At 39.5% G+C, this 18,863-nt stretch overlaps 2 protein-coding genes across 2 annotated transcripts in view; one reads left to right on the top strand and one right to left on the bottom strand.

Annotated features, from left to right (window-relative positions):
• suclg1 (succinate-CoA ligase GDP/ADP-forming subunit alph) overlaps positions 1-3,209 on the bottom strand; it is a 70,351-nt gene extending 67,142 nt beyond the window's left edge. Inside the window, exon 1 of the mRNA XM_062032954.1 lies at positions 3,090-3,209. Within this exon, the coding sequence (XP_061888938.1) occupies positions 3,090-3,123 (34 nt within the window). The 5' untranslated portion in view covers positions 3,124-3,209. The remainder of the gene's footprint in view (positions 1-3,089) is intronic.
• A 1,489-nt stretch (positions 3,210-4,698) lies between these two features.
• On the top strand, positions 4,699-16,875 carry cisd2 (CDGSH iron sulfur domain 2). The gene is made up of 3 exons (XM_062032938.1): positions 4,699-4,940; positions 9,450-9,664; positions 13,986-16,875. The coding sequence occupies exons 1-3, from the start codon at positions 4,838-4,840 to the stop codon at positions 14,073-14,075; spliced, it is 408 nt and encodes a 135-aa protein (XP_061888922.1). The 5' UTR covers positions 4,699-4,837; the 3' UTR covers positions 14,076-16,875.
• The last annotated feature ends 1,988 nt before the right edge of the window (positions 16,876-18,863 follow it).

Raw genomic sequence — 18,863 nt, 5'->3', positions numbered from 1 at the left:
AAATGACACAATATGTTACTGCATATGTCAGCAGACTAATTAGGAGCCTTTGTTTGCTTACGTACTACTAAAAGACAAGTTGTCTTGTATGTTCACTATTTTATTTAAGGACTAAATGTTTCTCCGATTGCAATAATAAACATATATTTAATGTACTGTAAGATTTATTGTTAAAATAAAGTTAATAATGCCATTTTGTGCGGTCCCCTTTATTTAGAAAAGTATTGAAATACATTTTGATACCGGTACCAAAATATTGGTATCGAGACAACCCTACCACGTACCAATTTGAAAACAGTCCTAGCTACGTCAATATCCATCAGGAAAATGAAAACATGGTCAAAGGCTTAGGCTATGTCTACACTAAGCCGGATAACCCCTTAAACGAATAATTATTTAGCCTAAGCCCCGTTTCAGCCACACTAAACCAGCGTTTAAGGTTCCCCTCCTCGGACAAATTTTTACACGGGTAAGTGCGCCGTGTATTTCTTGAATCTCCGGCTCTTAGCTTTGTATGGACTCTTTGATCGTTTACAAACTGAGTTTGGAGAGGAAGTGACGCCAGAAAGACCACGTCACACACAGGAAGTGACGTCAGAAAGAACGTGCCACAGCCAGAGGTAACCCCTGGAAATATGGAGGCGAGTCATCCAGACATGGCCGTGTTTCTCCTTCTTCTACATGTACAGACGCTTGTGGAAATCACACATGAATACCTTAAGAGAAAGCAATTGCAGCTATTTGGGATACAACACTTCTCAGACGGCAAGAGAATTTTCGAATGTCGAGGTCAGCTGTGATTCTACTTAGTGAAAAACTTTGTCCATTTGTCGAAGGAGAGTCAACGAAAATGCGGGCTCCCGTGGATGTGATAAAAAAGGTAGCATGTGCTTTGTATCACCTGGCCGTCGAGGGAAGACTACGGAAAACGGCAAATGCTTTTGGACTGGCAAAGCAGACTGTATCAGTTATTGTCCGCCATGTATGTCGTGGAATCAACGTTTAGGTCCAGATTGTATAAAGTCACCAAAAAGGAAAGGACAATGAAGGTGAAGGCAAAAGAGTGAGGAGTGTCCTGACCAGATATCTAGATCCATAGTTTGATGGATGTCAAATGTTCTTTATCACATTGTTTACGTATCAGATAAAGATTTGATTAATTGATGATGACTCAGGTGTGATTCACAGCACATTGGATTCCAGATAATTGAAATACCACAACATTGGGTATTATTTAGATAAGTTCAATTTAAGAACTTACACACAAAGCAAAACTGGAGGTGACTATGACGTGTGCATTTTCCGCGCATGTGTACTAGGTCGCGTTGCGCCGGCGGATGGCTGGGGGCACGGGGTCTTAAACGGTGTCATTGTTGTGTGTGGACACGGATAAGGTTAGGTGGTTACCCTGGATAACCTTATCCGGCTTAGTGTAAACATGGCCGTAGACTGCAGGAGATAAAATCAATGTACTTAAGTGTGTATTGATCAGTCGAGCATGCAAACTGAGTGCAGCGCTCAAGACTGAACTTTGGTCTTCAGCACCTCAGACACACCAATTGTCAGGGTTCAAAGTTCAATTGCAAACCCAGTGAAGGAAAACATAGTCATAAACTCATGCAGTACTTTAACATTTCAAATGCATTATTGATTAGTGCACAGAACACTGTAAACATTCTGAAAGCAGGCTTGTTGAACAGCACTCTAAACATGCTCCATACACAAGTAAACAATCTTTTAGAAGGTTATGCAAGGCAGCAGGCCTGTAAAGCAGCTGCTAGAAGGTTCAATTAGGCTCTGCTTGAAGGTTAGCTTCCTAGCTAACTAGCATACCTAAACATAGACATCTTATAAGTAGACGCAGCATCGGCTGCTGTAACGCGAGAAATTCGGCCGCCATCTTGAAGTTGTGATGAAGAGCCGGCGAGCAGCCTAAACTGACAGTTGACAGGTAGAAAACAAAGATGCCGGGCTGGTGTTGAGCGTTTTCCTGTTCAAATGAGCGGACTGTATAAGATAATACTTCAATAGTCTAATTGTAACCCGGAATAAGTATTCAAGTAACAATATTCAAATACTAACATTGTTGGGTAAGACAGAATTTGGTTTTATTCTGAATCCAATGAAACAGATCGGTGGTTTTAGCTGATATAAAGACTTTCAGGTGTTTATATATGTTTATGTTTAAGTATTTGGCAGACGCTTTTATCCAAAGCGAAATACATAAAAAATACATATAAAACAATCACTGTAAACATTATCATTTAAGGGAAGAATGTAATACAAAATATCAATACAAAGTGTCAAGACAGAGTAAACTCTCTGCTGCTGCAGCAACAGAGATACAGTCTATAGGTCGCTAAAATATATGAATATCTAATGTATTCATACATTGAATATGTAGGATATACACATGTATGTATAACCTAATCATATTGTTTCTTGAATTTAAAAACAGCTGACCGTTTTTCCCCCCTTCTCTGGGATTATATTCCCAGTTTTGATCTCGGACATCTGGTCACTTATAGCATATAAGTATATTATATTACTGTTAAGCAAACTATGAATAATAAAACACGCCAAAACATGTGTCCTTTATCATAGCTACACGTATAACAAAAAACCGCGTGAAAATCAGTGGTATTCAGTGAGGTAAGATGAATTAAATGCGCTGACAATTAATTGCTCCTGCCAAATGAATTGCACTGAGTGGAGCGGATCACCACTCCAAGATGGCGGCCCCGCGTCTCGTCAGCGCCAGTAGGCAGTAGCGCTCCATGCTGCGTACCCTTATAAGATGTCTATGGAGCTAAACACCCAAACTGCGTCTACTTGGAAGATGTCTATGGAGCAATGCCCAAACTGCGTCTACTTATAAGATGTCTATGGTGCTAAACACCCAAACTGCTAACTTGCCTGCTAGCATGCTAACTTGTCTGCTAGCATGCTACCTGTCAAGACTACACTAAGAGCGAGTCAAAACCAAATGGCTCGCACCTGGAATGATCGGCTAACGTAACACACTGCAACTGTTTATACCTGTCACACAATTGTTTATTAATTCAATGAATAGTATATGATATACTTACAAAGCAGCCTGGCAAACAACCTGCTGTGTGACATGTTCGGTCATTCGCCAATGACACTAGAGGGTCAGGACCTTAGCCACGGATATGAGCTGCCCTCCTAAATCCCCGTCTAAAAGTAATATTTGGTGCGAGGAAACTGATATATGTTTTCTTTCTAAATCTGTAGGTTATTTTACTCACATATTAATATACGTTCCGTATTTTCGGCGACCAAAACGTAAAATAAATATGTTTCAATATTTTTTTCAGGCATGGGCGATGCTTCGGAGGGCCAAAGGATTGTGGGTAATGTTGTTTTCCTAGAGGTAGACGATAACACAATGATACGCAAGGAGGCGCAAACAGAAAGCGAATGCAGTACAGCTCTGCCGTACATATTCAAACATCCTTATCGGAGAGACCTTTATATTGAAGATGTTCATTTTTGTGACGATACACGTTCCAACAAATATTTGAGGGTATAGTGTTTGTAAATAATATTTTCCCGGCACAATTCATTGACGATATATTCTAAAAGAGTTTAAAAATATAGAAATAGGGAAAATAAAGACAATATATATTACATATCTATTTATTCCGAAAGTAAAACAATACAATTTCAAATTATTAATAAATAAAGGTATATTTATAAACCGTATATAATTAGTCATTGTTTTTTAAACAAAAGGTTGATAACTGTTATATAGAAGATCAATTATTTCTGGAATGGGATTGGCTGAAAGACAGAGGTAGACTCAGTAGGTATAGGTTGTGAGTTCAAACCCCAGCCGAGTCATACCAAAGACTATAAAAATGGGAACCATTACCTCCCTGCTTGGCACTCAGCATCAAGGGTTGGAATTGGGGGTTAAATCACCAAAAATGATTCCCGGGCGCGGCCACCGCTGCTGCTCAGTGCTCCCCTCACCTCCCAGGGGGTGAACAAGGAGATGGGTAAAATGCAGAGGACAAATTTCACCACACCTAGTGTGTGTGTGACTATCATTGGTACTTTAACTTTAACTAGAGAGCTAGATGTCCTCATTTACTATAGAATATATTAAATGTGGCAAATGTATTAAAGATAGCAACCTCAAAATTATTATTAATATACACAAAAGTCGCTTTCTTACGGTAGAACCTAAATTCTCACATTGGTGGTTTAACGATTTTAAGCTATTAATTCATACTTGGAAGATGGTAAAACACAGACAAACCCTTAAATTATTATCTTTATTGGAGTTGTTTTTAAATACTGTAAACTTAGTTTTCTGTTTAATGTATTGATGTATATACATTTTAACAGGTGTTATTTGTATGAGGATTGTTTTTAATTTGATTTGCCATGTACACTGCTCAACATGGAAAGTTGAACGTCAGTGTTTATGAAACAATACTCGTTTCGTTTAAATATGTACAAAAACTACATAATTAATTTAATACTGTTTCCTCAAACCAAACCGCGTAGAACATTAAATCTAACAAATAAAAGCATTTCCGTTTTAATCAACCGAAGAGGTCAGAAGCGACCACAAAGCCCCGCCCTCATGCTGCCGCCCAATCAAAAGCCACCAACTCCTTTAACGCTGATTGGTCGCTGCGCAGCGGTCACGTGTCGTCTGTGCGGCATTCACGACAGCGTTTAAGTACTTTAGTAGCTTCCCCCATGTATCGCGGGTCCTGTGGACGCTACGTGCGTAGTGACAGACGTAGCACAGGAACTAGTATCCCAGTGAAAGCCTGCTTCACAGAACCGTCAACTGTCCAAAATGGTGTTAGAGACGATTTCGAGGGTAATAAAAGTGCAGCTGCCGGCGTACCTGAAGAAACTCCCTCTCCCGGAGACAATCGGCGGATTTGCGAGTTTAACAGGTGATTTAACAACGGCACTAATGGAGGGGGCACTCTTCTTAGCAAAGGCGCCTAACATTCACCCACTTTGCATACAGACACGTCAAACGAGTCGGTCGCTGTGCATGGAAGTAAACAAGTGAAATACTGCTGACTAATACTCACCTCATGTTGGAAGAATCCCACAACGAGAATGAATTAAAGCCCAGATCGGTGCTTCGTGTTTTGCGGTGTGTATTTTTTACAGACAACAAAACAAAATAGTGTAGCGGTTGCTTTAAGGGCATAATTCACCACACCTGTTTACTTAACTTTGTCATTATTCGCTGCCTTTGTGGACATATTGTTATTCTTATTTACCATTCATATATGCAGTTAGTGAGTAATTCGGTGCGGCCCCTTTAAGTGACCGTCAAGAGGTTTACCCAAAGGTGGGGGTTTGTTGTGGCCGCCATTTTGAGTCGTTTACGTAATAAGATTCTTCTGCTCTTTGGTCGAATAAACGCCGCCAAAGATATTTCAAGTCGTCTTGCTTTCGCGTTACAAGCGCAACAATATCACCATTTTGTAATCGTTACTTGTGTCCAAAAACGTGTCTCGTCGGATTTAAAAAAGTAGCGACTTTGAAGTTATCTCTAAATCACAAATGGCGTTATTTATATTCCAAGTCTGTCTACAAATAGCCAACAATGATACACTTGCTGTTCTATAATACCACGTGACTCGTTTTTAAATTGCCGGTCATTTTCTTCAGAGTACCGCTGCGCCTGCGCATTACGTACTTACCAGAAGAAAGTAGTGTCTGTCTACAAATAGCCAACAATGATACACTTGCTGTTCTATAATACCACGTGACTCGTTTTTAAATTGCCGGTCATTTTCTTCAGAGTACCGCTGCGCCTGCGCATTACGTACTTACCAGAAGAAAGTAGTTCCCACCCAGGGGCGGAGGTTCAGGGGGGTCGCCACGGCTTGGGCCCGGAGAAGTTTAGATGCACTGCAAATTGTTTGCCACTTGCCAAGATGTATTATTTGTATTTTTAATGTATATATTGTTAGTTTGCAGTCACAGGGAGAGAGAAATAAGAACAGGATACATGGTAAAGCAAAAACAGGCGAATAAGACTATATCGAAAGGGACAAGCTGTAGAAAATGGATGGATGGGTCTTATAAAGACACCTCCCCTAAAATGTCACATTTTTCACAGCAGCAGCTAAAAAAAATTCCTCGACATTTCCCTACTTATTTTCATTAAATGTACAAACACCGTTTCCATATGAGTTGGGAAATTGTGTTCGATGTAAATATAAACGGAATACAATGATTTGCAAATCCTTTCAACCCATATTCAATTGAATGCACTACAAAGACAATATATTTGATGTTCAAACTCATAAACGTTATTTTTTTGCAAATAATAATTAACTTAGAATTTCATGGCTGCACACGTGCCAAAGTAGTTGGGAAAGGGCATGTTCACCACTGTGTTACATGGCCTTTCCTTTTAACAACACTCAGTAAACGTTTGGGAACTGAGGAGACACATTTTTTAAGCTTCTCAGGTGAAATTCTTTCCCATTCTTGCTTGATGTACAGCTTAAGTTGTTTAACAGTCCGGCGGTCTCCGTTGTGGTATTTTAGGCTTCATAATGCGCCACACATTTTCAATGGGAAACAGGTCTGGACTACAGGCAGGCCAGTCTAGTACCCGCACTCTTTTACTATGAAGCCACGTTGATGTAACACGTGGCTTGGCATTGTTTTGCTGAAGTAAGCAGGGGCGTCCATGGTAACGTTGCTTGGATGGCAACATATGTTGCTCCAAAACCTGTATGTACCTTTCAGCATTAATGGCGCCTTCACAGATGTGTAAGTTACCCATGTCTTGGGCACTAATACACCCCCATACCATCACAGATGCTGGCTTTTCAACTTTGCGCCAATAACAATCCGGATGGTTCTTTTCCTCTTTGGTCCGGAGGACACGACGTCCACAGTTTCCAAAAACAATTTGAAATGTGGACTCGTCAGACCACAGAACACTTTTCCACTTTGTATCAGTCCATCTTAGATGAGCTCAGGCCCAGCAAAGCCGACGGTGTTTCTGGGTGTTGTTGATAAACGTTTTTCGCCTTGCATAGGAGAGTTTTAACTTGCACTTACAGATGTAGCGACCAACTGTAGTTACTGACAGTGGGTTTCTGAAGTGTTCCTGAGCCTATGTGGTGATATCCTTTACACACTGATGTCGCTTGTTGATGCAGTACAGCCTGAGGGATCGAAGGTCACAGGCTTAGCTGCTTACGTGCAGGGATTTCTCCAGATTCTCTGAACCCTTTGATGATATTTCGGACCGTTGATGGTGAAATCCCTAAATTCTTTGCAATAGCTGGTTGAGAAAGGTTTCTCTTAAACTGTTCAACAATTTGCTCAGGCATTTGTTGACAAAGTGGTGACCCTCGCCCCATCCTTGTTTGTGAATGACTGAGCATTTCATGGAATGTACTTTTATACCCAATCATGGCACCCACCTGTTCTTCATCTAAATGGGAATATATTTACATCCTATCAGTATCTAAATGACAGCAGACATTTAGTAAGTGATGTTTTTTTACATTTGTTGTCTCTCATGAAGTCTGCAGTGAGTAACTATCAGAGATTTTGTTAAAAAAAACGCAAACGTCGGGATACGTTTTTGAAATAAATGTGCCCCGTGTACATAACATGATCAAAATAGGTAAATATTAAATGTTATTATAAATGTTACTACTTTACATATATACTTACATCATGTATATACAACTTTAATGGAGGGGTTTGGATGTTTTTAAGAGGTAAGTAGACTTTTGATTACATTTCTTTTAATAATTACAATGCATAACAAAAAAACATATGTTCTAGTCTTACATAAGCATTGTGAATGATAGGCAACATTCCCAAAAAGTGCAGTTCTCCTTATTTTTGCGGTTTATTTGCAGTGATTTCTCCAGATTCGCTGAACCTTTTGATGATATTACGGACCGTAGATGGTGAAATCCCTAAATATCCCTTGCAATAGCTGGTTGAGAAATGTTGTTCTGAAAACTGTTGGACAATTTGCTCTACCAGTGAAGTTGTCACATTGTGTAAATGGTAAATAAAAACAGAATACAATGATTTGCAAATCCTTTTCAAATCCTTTTTTCCAAGCTCTGACACTGATCATACAGGGAGGGTATAAAAGCAGCTTCCATGAAATGCTCAGTCATTCACAAACAAGGATAGGGCGAGGGTCACCACTTTGTCAACAAATGCGTGAGCAAATTGTCCAACAGTTTAAGAACAACATTTGTCCACGAGCTATTACAAGGAATTTAGGGATTTCACCATCTACGGTCTGTAATATCATCAAAAGGTTAAAAGAATCTGGAGAAATCACTGCCCGTAAGCGGCAAGGCCCGTGACCTTCGATCGTCAGGTGGTACTGTATCAAAAAGCGACATCAGTGTGTAAAGGTTATCACCACATGGGCTCAGGGACACTTCAGAAAACCACTGTCAATAACTACAGTTTGTCGCTACATCTGTAAGTGCAAGTTAAAACTCTACTACGCAAAGCGAAAGCCATTTATCAACAACACCCAGAAACGCCGCCGGCTTCGCTGGGCCAGCGCTCATCTAAGATGGACTGATGCAAAGTGGAAAAGTGTTCTGTGGTCTGACGAGGCCACATTTCAAATTGTTTTTGGAAACTGTGGATGTTGTTTCCCACGGACCGAAGAGGAAAAGAACCATCCGGACTGTTCTAGGCGCAAAGTTGAAAAGCCAGCATCTGTGATGGTATCGGGGTGTATTAGTGCCCAAGGCATGGGTAACTTACCCATCTGTGAAGGCACTATTAATGCTGAAAGGTACATACAGCTTTTGGAGCAACATATGTTGCCATCCAAGCAACGTTATCATGGACGCCCCTGCTTATTTCAGCAAGACAATGCCAAGCCAAGTGTTACAACAGCGTGGCTTCGTGGTAAAAGAGTGCGGGTACTAGACTGGCCTGCCTGTAGTCCAGACCTGTCTCCCATTGAATATGTGTGGTGCATCATGAAGCCTAAAATACCACAACGGAGACCCCGGACTGTTGAACAACTTAAGCTGTACATCAAGCAAGAATGGGAAATAATTCTACCAAAAAGCTTCAAAAAAATGTGTTGCTGCTATTAAATTCTAAGTTAATGATTATTTGCCAAAAAAATTAAGTTTCTGAGTTGGAACATGAAATATCTTGTCTTTGCAGTCTATTCAATTGAATATAAGTTGAAAAGGATTCGCAAATCATTGTATTTTTTTATTTACCATTTACACAATGTGACAACTTCACTGGTTTGGGGTTTTGTAGCTACCACAAGACACTTGTTGCTAGGCGGAATTTGTGCCCTAAACTGTGACCCTAAAGCCCAATTTGAAAACACTTGTTGTAGTCCTCTAAGACAGAGGTTGTATTTCCCACGCAGGAGAGAAAAGACCAATTCATTTTCCAGTTTGTGCCCTCAGTGTCCGAATGGCTGCGGCTGCTCCCTCTACTGGGCATCTTGGCTCTGCTGGGCTACCTGACCATACGACCCTTCTTCCCCAAGAAGAAGAAGCAGAGAGACAGCCTGATCAACCTCAAGATTCAGAAGGAGAACCCCAAAGTGGTCAATGAGATAGACATCGAGGACCTGAACAGCGCAAATGTTTGCTACTGTCGCTGTTGGCGCTCCAAAACGGTAATGTAGCTAGTTAATTAGAACTGTAATTTATTTATTTCAAAACACGTTTTTCTTTTTTATGCATTCTAAATCGTAAATAAACGCCAGTAAAAGGCAGCTAACAACGGAGCCAATGGAAGTCGCTCCATTCTGCCGATAAAGCGCTCTAAAATCCTCCGTCTTACAAGTACGTTTCAACGTATTTGGACAGTCAGAAATAAAAAACTTTAATCGCATCGTTTATTCAGCAACATTCTTTTATAATTTTATAGCTGCTGGGTGACTTAAGGGGCTGATTAAAACAAATTCAATTGTTCAATTTAGTGTCAAATAATATGTTTTAATTAATTTTTCACATTATATATTAAAAGATGTCTAATGTGATAAAAACTTTGAAGTAGCTACTGTGGTTAAAAAAAATGTGTTTCAATGTAGATGCACTGCACGACTAATGCCCATAAAAAGTGGTAGACGTCTCCTGCTGGTTTGAAATCACAGCAAATGATCACAGGTAGGAACATGATAACATGAATGTGCAGTAAATGAGTGTCTCCCTGGTGATGCCCTGTATAGTACACACAAAATCATCCTTTAAATAAGGCGGTTTGCACCACTTTAATTGCACACACAGTCTTAGTAGATCACACTAATAATAGTACACGCTGTTTTACAGTGACGGGCCGTGCGTTTCCCACCTAGGCCTTCAGTGATGTCCGACTTCAATGATTACCTCTCAAAATACCATCATTGATGTCATTGCTGGAGAAATACTATACATGAAAACTAGGGATGTCCGATAATGGCTTTTTGCCGATATCCGATATTGTCCAACTCTTTAATTACAGATACCGATATCAACCGATACCGATACTGATATATACAGTTGTGGAATTAACACATTATTACGCCTAATTTGGACAACCAGGTATGGTGAAGATAAGGTCCTTTTTTTAAAAAAATAATAAAATAAAATAAGATCAATAAATTAAAAACATTTTCTTGAATAAAAAATAAAGTAAAACAATATAAAATCAGATACATAGAAACTAGTAATGAATGAAAATTAGTAAAATTAACTGTTAAAGGTTAGTACTATTAGTGGACCAGCAGCACGCACAATCATGTGTGCTTACGGACTGTATCCCTTGCAGACTGTATTGATATATATTGATATATAATGTAGGAACCACAATATTAATAACAGAAGGAAACAACCCTTTTGTGTGAATGAGTGTAAATGGGGGAGGGAGGTTTTTTGGGTTGGTGCACTAATTGTAAGTGTATCTTGTGTTTTTTATGTTGATTTAATAAAATAAAAAATAAAAAAACGATACCGATAATAAAAAAAACGATACCGATAATTTCCGATATTACATTTTAAAGCATTTATCGGCCGATATTATCGGACATCTCTAATGAAAACATTTACGCCCTACTGGGCATTGTACAAAACGGGTTATTTTCTGGCGCATTTAAAAACCAATAAAGCTGCATCAGCAATTAAAACATATCTTATATGGTACTGTCAAAATTAAAATTGCAAATAACATTTTAAACGTGAAAAAAAATATCTGAACTCACGTTTCATCGACAGCTGAGCTAGCTTCCGGGGTTGGCCGAGATGGTCTCACAAGATGTAGTTTCTCTTTAAATATCCTTCTTGAAAATGGCTTTGCAAATTTAGGATAGGATAGGACTTTATTGTCATTGCACAAGTACAACGAAACTATGTTTTCAGCACGAACCCGTTCAAGATTAGACAAACACATCCTCTCCAAGGTTTCTCATAGTCATTCACATCGACGTCCCACTGGGGTGAGTTTTCCTTGCCCATATGTGGGCTCTGTACCGAGGATGTCATTGTGGCTTGTACAGCCCTTTGAGACACTTGTGATTTAGGGCTATATAAATAAACATTGATTGATTGATTGATTGTACAGGGTTACAGAACAGGAACGCTGATGGGTCGCCACGAGGAGTCCCGTAAAAGATAAGAAAAAGGTCAAACGCTAGGGAAAAAGATGAGTAAAAAAAAAATACAATCTAGACTAGCCTAGTCTGGAGTGGGAAAAAACCTCCATGCCATGCACACAATAAACATGTTACATTTAATCACGACAACTCGCAACAGAGGGCCGGGGAGTTGGGGCCCTGGAGGTCGACTGCTGCTATGAAGCGCTGCCAGCCGTCCATCACCCCGAGGAGAATCAAGCGGAGAAATATATGTGATATTTAGGGAAAGTAAATTAAAAAAATTACTTTTATCTTTAATTATGATCATGATGTTAGGCCAGCTGAGAAGGCCTTGCTGGACCTGACAGCACACCACTGCTATTTTATAGATAGCACACTATTCAATCATCCATCCTACGTGTACGTTTCAACACATTTGGACAGTCAGAAATCAAAAAACTTTAATCGCATCGTTTTTTTCAGCAACATTCTTTTATAATTTCATAGATTGTTTTAAGGGGCTGATTAAAACTAATTCAATTGATGTGTTTTGGTGTCATTTAATATTTTTTAATGAAGTTTTTACATTATATATTCAAATATTTCTAATGTGATTAAAAACTTCGAAGTAGCTACTGCAGTTAAAAGAAAAAAATAGTTTCAAAGTAGACTGCTTCTAAAATGCCCATAAAAAGTGGTACATGTCTCCTGCTGGTTTGAAAAAACCCCAGCAAAATGCCTGAGCATGATAACATGAACGTGCAGTAAATGAGTGTCTCCCTGGTGATGCCCTGTATAGTAGTGTTTTTCAACCACTGTGCCGTGGCACACTACTGTGCCGTGAAATACAGTCTGGTGTGCCGTGGGAGATTATCTAATTTCACCTATTTGGGGTAAAAAAATATTTTTTGCAAACCAGTAATTATAATCTGCAAATGATGTGTTGTTGTTGAGTGTCTGTGCTGTCTAGAGCTCGGCAGAGTAACCGTGTAATACTCTTCCATATCAGTAAGTGGCAGCAGGTAGCTAATTGCTTTGTAGATGTCGGAAACAGCAGGAGGCAGGGTGCAGGTAAAAAGGTGTCTAATGCTTAAACCAAAAATAAACAAAAGGTGAGTGCCCCTAAGAAAAGGCATTGAAGCTTAAGGAAGGCTATGTAGAACAAAACTAAAACTGAACTGGCTACAAAGTAAACAAAAACAGAATGCTGGACGACAGCAAAGATTTACTGTGGAGCAAAGACAGCGTCCACAATGCACATCCGAACATGACATGACAACCGACAATGTCCCCATGAAGAAGGATAAAAACAAAGTAGATGTGGGAAATATCGCTCAAAGGAAGACATGAAACTGCTACAGGAAAATACCAAAAAAAGAGAAAAAGCCACCAAAATTGGAGCGCAACACACAGGAAAACAGCAAAAAACTCCAAATAAGTCAGGGTGTGATGTGACAGGTGGTGACAGTACACCTCCTTTGAGACAAGAGCTATAGTGATGCATGCTTGGTTATGGCTTAAAGTCATACCTAACAATTGCGGCAACGACTTTTTACTGTCAACTGAGTTTTGTTGTTTAAGGATTTCTGCTGGTGGTGTGCCTCCGCATTTTGTCAACGCAAAAAAATGTGCCTTGGCTCAAAAAAGGTTGAAAATCACTGGTATAGTACACGCAAAGTCCTCCTTTTAAATAAGGCGGTGTGCACCACTTTAATTGCACACGCAGTCTTAGTAGATCGCACTCAGCACGCCAACTAATAATAGTCCACCCTATTTTGTAGATTGCACACGCTGTTTACCACGGGGTGTTTGCATCTGAGTATATAAGGCTCTTACTGTACAATGTCTGCTCTCACTGGGATATACCTTCCTGAAAAATTAATCAAAAAAAAAAAAAGTTCCCACAAACGGGCGTCTTTTCGTATCTTTCTCGCCATCTCCAGGTATAAGTTGAATGCCAAAGTTGAGCAACTTATCGGTTTATGCGTGATTTATAATCTAGAATTAACTTTCACCGACTCAGAGGCGATGCAGCAGCTCGCCAGCTTCTTATGTCAATAAAGCAGCATAAGCTTGTTAGCCGCTAAAACAGTTTGCATTAGCACTTACAATAATCTCACTAATAGTCGGTTATTATTCAGATCAGGAAATGTAAATGGAGTATTGTTGGCGATTTTTGCATGTTTTTAGAGTGCTTTATGGGCGCAATATAAGAGCCTCCAGCGACTCCACTGTTAGCTGACTTTTGCTAACATTTATTTACGTGTTAGAATGCATACAGCAGAGAAACATGTGCTCTTGACTTACATAAGTTCCCCTTTAAAATGGAGCCCAGTGGTCCTGCATGTTGCCACCCAGCCTAATGTGACCTTGTTTCCTCTTTCAGTTTCCTGTTTGTGACAAGTCTCACTTAAAGCACAACGAGCTGACCGGAGACAACGTGGGGCCGCTCATACTCAAGAAGAAGATCCTATAATCTCCCTCTAGTCTTGCCATTTATTGACACTCCCTAGACTTCTTGCCCATGCTGGTGAGAAATGTGCCTTATTGTGTACCCTTCCTTTAGTTCTAATGTGTACAGTATCTCGCAAAAGTGAGTCCGCCCAATCACATTTAAAAAAAACGGTATAAAAAAGTGGGACCATTTTTTTTTTAATTTTATCTGGGAATTTTTTTTATTGGAGATTTGCATTGTCATGCTTTTTATTTAAGAAAATATATTGCACACAAATGCTAAGCAGTTTTATGTTTTGCATTTCGTTCCCTTGCTGTACAAAAACTAACCGAACGGTCGCCTTAATTCAGAGTCCCTGCCGTTACATCCCTAATTTTTAAACAAACATCTCATTTATAACAATAGATATGTCCAAAAATGTCGCTGGTACTTCTAGTTATAAGCACAATTTTAATACTGAACATCCTTTGCTGTCAACTGGGGGCGGTATAGCTCGGTTGGTAGAGTGGCCGTGCCAGCAACTTGAGGGTTCCAGGTTCGATCCCCGCTTCCGCCTTCCTAGTCACTGCCGTTGTGTCCTTGGGCAAGACACTTTACCCACCTGCTCCCAGTGTCACCCACACTGGTTTAAATGTAACTTAGATATTGGGTTTCACTATGTAAAGCGCTTTGAGTCACTTGAGAAAAAGCGCTATATAAATGTAATTCACTTCACAACTGTGTTGTTGTTTTTAAACAGCTACTTTAAGGTCCAATAATATGTTTTTATGACCTTGCCTTTACAGTACACACCAACACAACAGATTAGAAATACACCAAACAATTAAAAAAAAAACTGGATTTAAGTGTTGACTTTCTACTTTAAGAGCCTTGACATTTATGATTTAAGAATTAAAGTGTGTGAGTGTGAAAATATAACAATTGTAACACTTGGATGACAATTAAAGGCCTACTGAAATGAATTTTTTTAATTTAAACGGGGATAGCAGAAGATTTGTGGATGAGGAACGTGAGAGTGAAGGACTAGAGTGCAGTGCAGGACGCATCTTTTTTCGCTCTGACCGTAACTTAGGTACAAGCTGGCTCATTGGATTCTACCCTCTCTCCTTTTTCTATTGTGGATCACGGATTTGTATTTTAAACCACCTCGGATACTATATCCTCTTGAAAATGAGAGTCAAGAACGCGAAATGGACATTCACAGTGACTTTTATCTCCACGACAATACATCGGCGAAGCACTTTAGCTACGGAGCTAACGTGATAGCATTGGGCTTAACTGCAGATAGAAACTTAAGAAATAAACCCCTGACTGGAAGGATAGACAGAAAATCAACAATACTATTAAACCATGGACATGTAACTACATGGTTAATGCTTTCCAGCCTGACGAAGCTGAACAGTGCTGTTGCTAATGACGCCATTGAAGCTAACTTAGCAACGGGACCTCACAGAGCTATGCTAAAAACATTAGCTATCCACCTACGCCAGCCAGCCCTCATCTGCTCATCAACACCCGTGCTCACCTGCGTTCCAGCGATCGACGGAGCGAAGAAGAACTTCACCCGATCATCAATGCGGTCGGCGGCTAGCGTCGGATAGCGCGTCTGCTATCCAAGTCAAAGTCCTCCTAGTTGTGTTGCTGCAGCCAGCCGCTAATACACCGATCCCACCTAAAGCTTTCTTCTTTGCAGTCTCCATTGTTCATTAAACAAATTGCAAAAGATTCACCAACACAGATGTCCAGAATACTGTGGAATTTTGCGATGAAAACCAAGCTTTTTGTATTGGATACAATGTGTCCGAATACTTCCGTTTCAACGATTGACGTCACGCGCATACGTCATCATACGTAGACGTTTTCAACCGGAAGTTTAGCGGGAAATTTAAAATTGCACTTTATAAGTAAACCCGGCCGTATTGGCATGTGTTGCAATGTTAAGATTTCATCATTGATATATAAACTATCAGACTGCGTGGTCGGTAGTAGTGGCTTTCAGTAGGCCTTTAAATGAAGCCTGTGGACATCATTAAAATAGAGCAGAGGTTCTCAAACTTTTTGTCCCAGTACCACCGTAATGACCCACATTAAAGCACAAGAGTGTAGTAGGCATAAGTATTCATTAAAAACAAGGCAGAGTATTTTTAATATATAACACAGAACAGTAACACTGTGTTTGAACTCTGGTTGTCCCGATACCAAAATGTATTTAGATACTTTTCGATACTTTTCTAAATAAAGGGGACCACAAAAAATTGAATTATAGGCTTTATTTTAACAAAAAATCTTAGGGTACCTTAAACATATAAACTATTTTCTCCAGCAATGTCTTGACTTGACGTGTCGTCATGCCCGTTAAAAAAATAAATTGGGGAAGCGGTACTTCTCAAACTGAGTATAGTACCATTTTTGATTCATTTGTACTGCGATACTATACTAGTACTGGTATACCATACCGTACAAATATGAAGACATTACAATGAAACACTGTACTTGAATCAGTGAGTCTTTGGCGTCTCACTAGATGGCACCACAGTTTGAGGAAGACTGAATTAGTATGAAACAAGATGAATTATGTTCACAGCTATGTCAGTTCAATCACTGAAAATAAAATGGCTTTTATCGAAATGTATCGGGAGTATCTATTTAAAGGTAAATGCCATAATTTTCCAAAAACATGCACCTGGGGATAGGTTGATTGGCAACACTAAATGGTCCCTAGTGTGTGAATGTGAGTGTGAATGTTGTCTGTCTATCTGTGTTGGCCCTGTGATGAGGTGGCGACTTGTCCAGGGTGGACCCTGCCTTCCGCCCGAATGCAGCTGAGATAGGCTCCAGCACCCCCCGCGACCCGAAGGGAATACATGGTAAAAAATGGATGGATGCCATAATTTTTGACAAATTAAAGCTGAAACTCAACACTTCAATCACGTGCTCTTTTGTTTATGAATGTAATTATTTCAACGTCCATCCATCCATTTTCTACCGCTTATTCCCTTTGGGGTCGCGGGGGGCGCTGGAGCCTATCTCAGCTACAATCGGGCGGAAGGCGGGGTACACCCTGGACAAGTCGCCACCTCATCACAGGGCCAACGTATTATTTCAACGTATGTACCGTAAAGGCACAACCTTTGAACCATGAACTTTGATAACAAAGTTGTGGTTAAAAACGGAAAGTACCACTCAAATGTTCAGAAATAGATGAGCCGTTCTAAAACTTGTATTTGTTGGTGCTTTTCATATTTTTAATCATTTTTTGCAATTTCAACCATCGCGGCACCTCCACAATAAGATTGCAGTCCTGTGGGAAATGCTGCAATGTCAGAGTTTATGTGCCGGTGTTCTGGCGAGACGTGCTCCCCGTTGGAATTCATGTAAAAATGTAATTGTGCAGTGAAGGAATCTTTCACGCGAGTACAACTTTTGTTTGTTTGTATACAGCTTTCACAAACCATCATGTTTTATTGGGTTTTTCGTTTTTTTTCCCATCATGACCCTGCTGCACTTGGTTTTCCTCATCTTTATATAAAACCATAACCTAATAAATTGTACATTAGGTTGATTATTGGTTTGTAGTGCATGTGAACCATGCATGTATGAAATTACACAAAATAAAAATATAACATTTAGTGTCATTAATGCCACATTTTTTGGATTCAAACTTGTGGCAAGTGCATGAATTCCAATACGGAGCATGCACCAACAATGGCGGTGTATTAGGTCATTTTTAGTGCATAATAGACTGTACACTGGCTACTCTAAAGCATACCCATGTAAAAAATATTGTGCCGTGAGAAGATATGAGGCGTGTACTCACCTATGTGAAATACTGTACATTGGATTTAGTTGATGAGAACCACTTTGAGGGGATCACATAGTTGTAAAAATGACTTACATGTGAAGTAAAACCCAAATACTGTAAACTAATGTACTATTTATTCCCTTCATTCTTTCTTAACTATTCAAATGTGAACCCCTTCAGCATTAAGTTATTCCAGTGGGAGATTACTTGCAAGCTTTCTGACGCTCTCAAGCATTAACAGTCATTTCAAACCATTGAGTTGTGCTGCCTTTACGGAACAATTCCTACTCAGATTTTGCAGACACAATATCAGCATTACAGGGTCTTTATTTGTGGCATGTATTCTTTTCATCTTCTGTAACATAACTAATAACTGTAAATAATACTGTACTTCCGGATAATATGCAATATGTTGACATAAAGGTTTATGTAGTCAGAGTTGTGACTGTTGTGATATTTGATGTTTTGAGCTAAATACTAACAAGTGAACATGTCAATCTTTCATGTGTTCAGATTTGGTCCACAAATGAATTATTATTACTATTAGAATTATTGGATAGGCTCCAGCCTCCCGCCACCCCAGGAGGGACAAGCGGTAGAAAAATGGATGGATGGATGATGATTACCATTATTATTATTAGGATGTGAATCTTACAACAAGTCATGATTCGATTCAAATTCTGGGGCTGAAGAATCCATTCTCGATTAAATCAAATACTCGCAAAATATATATATGAAATATACTATATAATATATATGCACTACCGTTCAAAAGTTTGGGGTCACATTGAAATGTCCTTATTTTTGAAGGAAAAGCACTGTACATTTCAATGAAGATAACTTTAAACTAGTCTTAACTTTAAAGAAATACACTCTATACATTGCTAATGTGGTAAATGACTATTCTAGCTGCAAATGTCTGGTTTTTGGTGCAATATCTACATAGGTGTATAGAGGCCCATTTCCAGCAACTATCACTCCAGTGTTCTAATGGTACAATGTGTTTG

Source organism: Entelurus aequoreus, linkage group LG22 (assembly GCF_033978785.1).
Source record: "Entelurus aequoreus isolate RoL-2023_Sb linkage group LG22, RoL_Eaeq_v1.1, whole genome shotgun sequence".
NCBI lineage: Eukaryota > Metazoa > Chordata > Actinopteri > Syngnathiformes > Syngnathidae > Entelurus > Entelurus aequoreus.
This window is presented reverse-complemented; position numbering and strand designations above follow the sequence as displayed.

What these genes read in the sequence shown, in the direction of transcription:
- cisd2 (XM_062032938.1), top strand. Translation starts at nt 4,838, where the DNA reads ATGGTGTTAGAGACGATTTCGAGGGTAATAAAAGTGCAGCTGCCGGCG. An exon ending in CGGATTTGCGAGTTTAACAG is followed by an intron (nt 4,941 to 9,449) that starts GTGATTTAACAA and finishes TTGTGCCCTCAG; the next exon opens with TGTCCGAATGGCTGCGGCTG. An exon ending in GCTGTTGGCGCTCCAAAACG is followed by an intron (nt 9,665 to 13,985) that starts GTAATGTAGCTA and finishes TTCCTCTTTCAG; the next exon opens with TTTCCTGTTTGTGACAAGTC.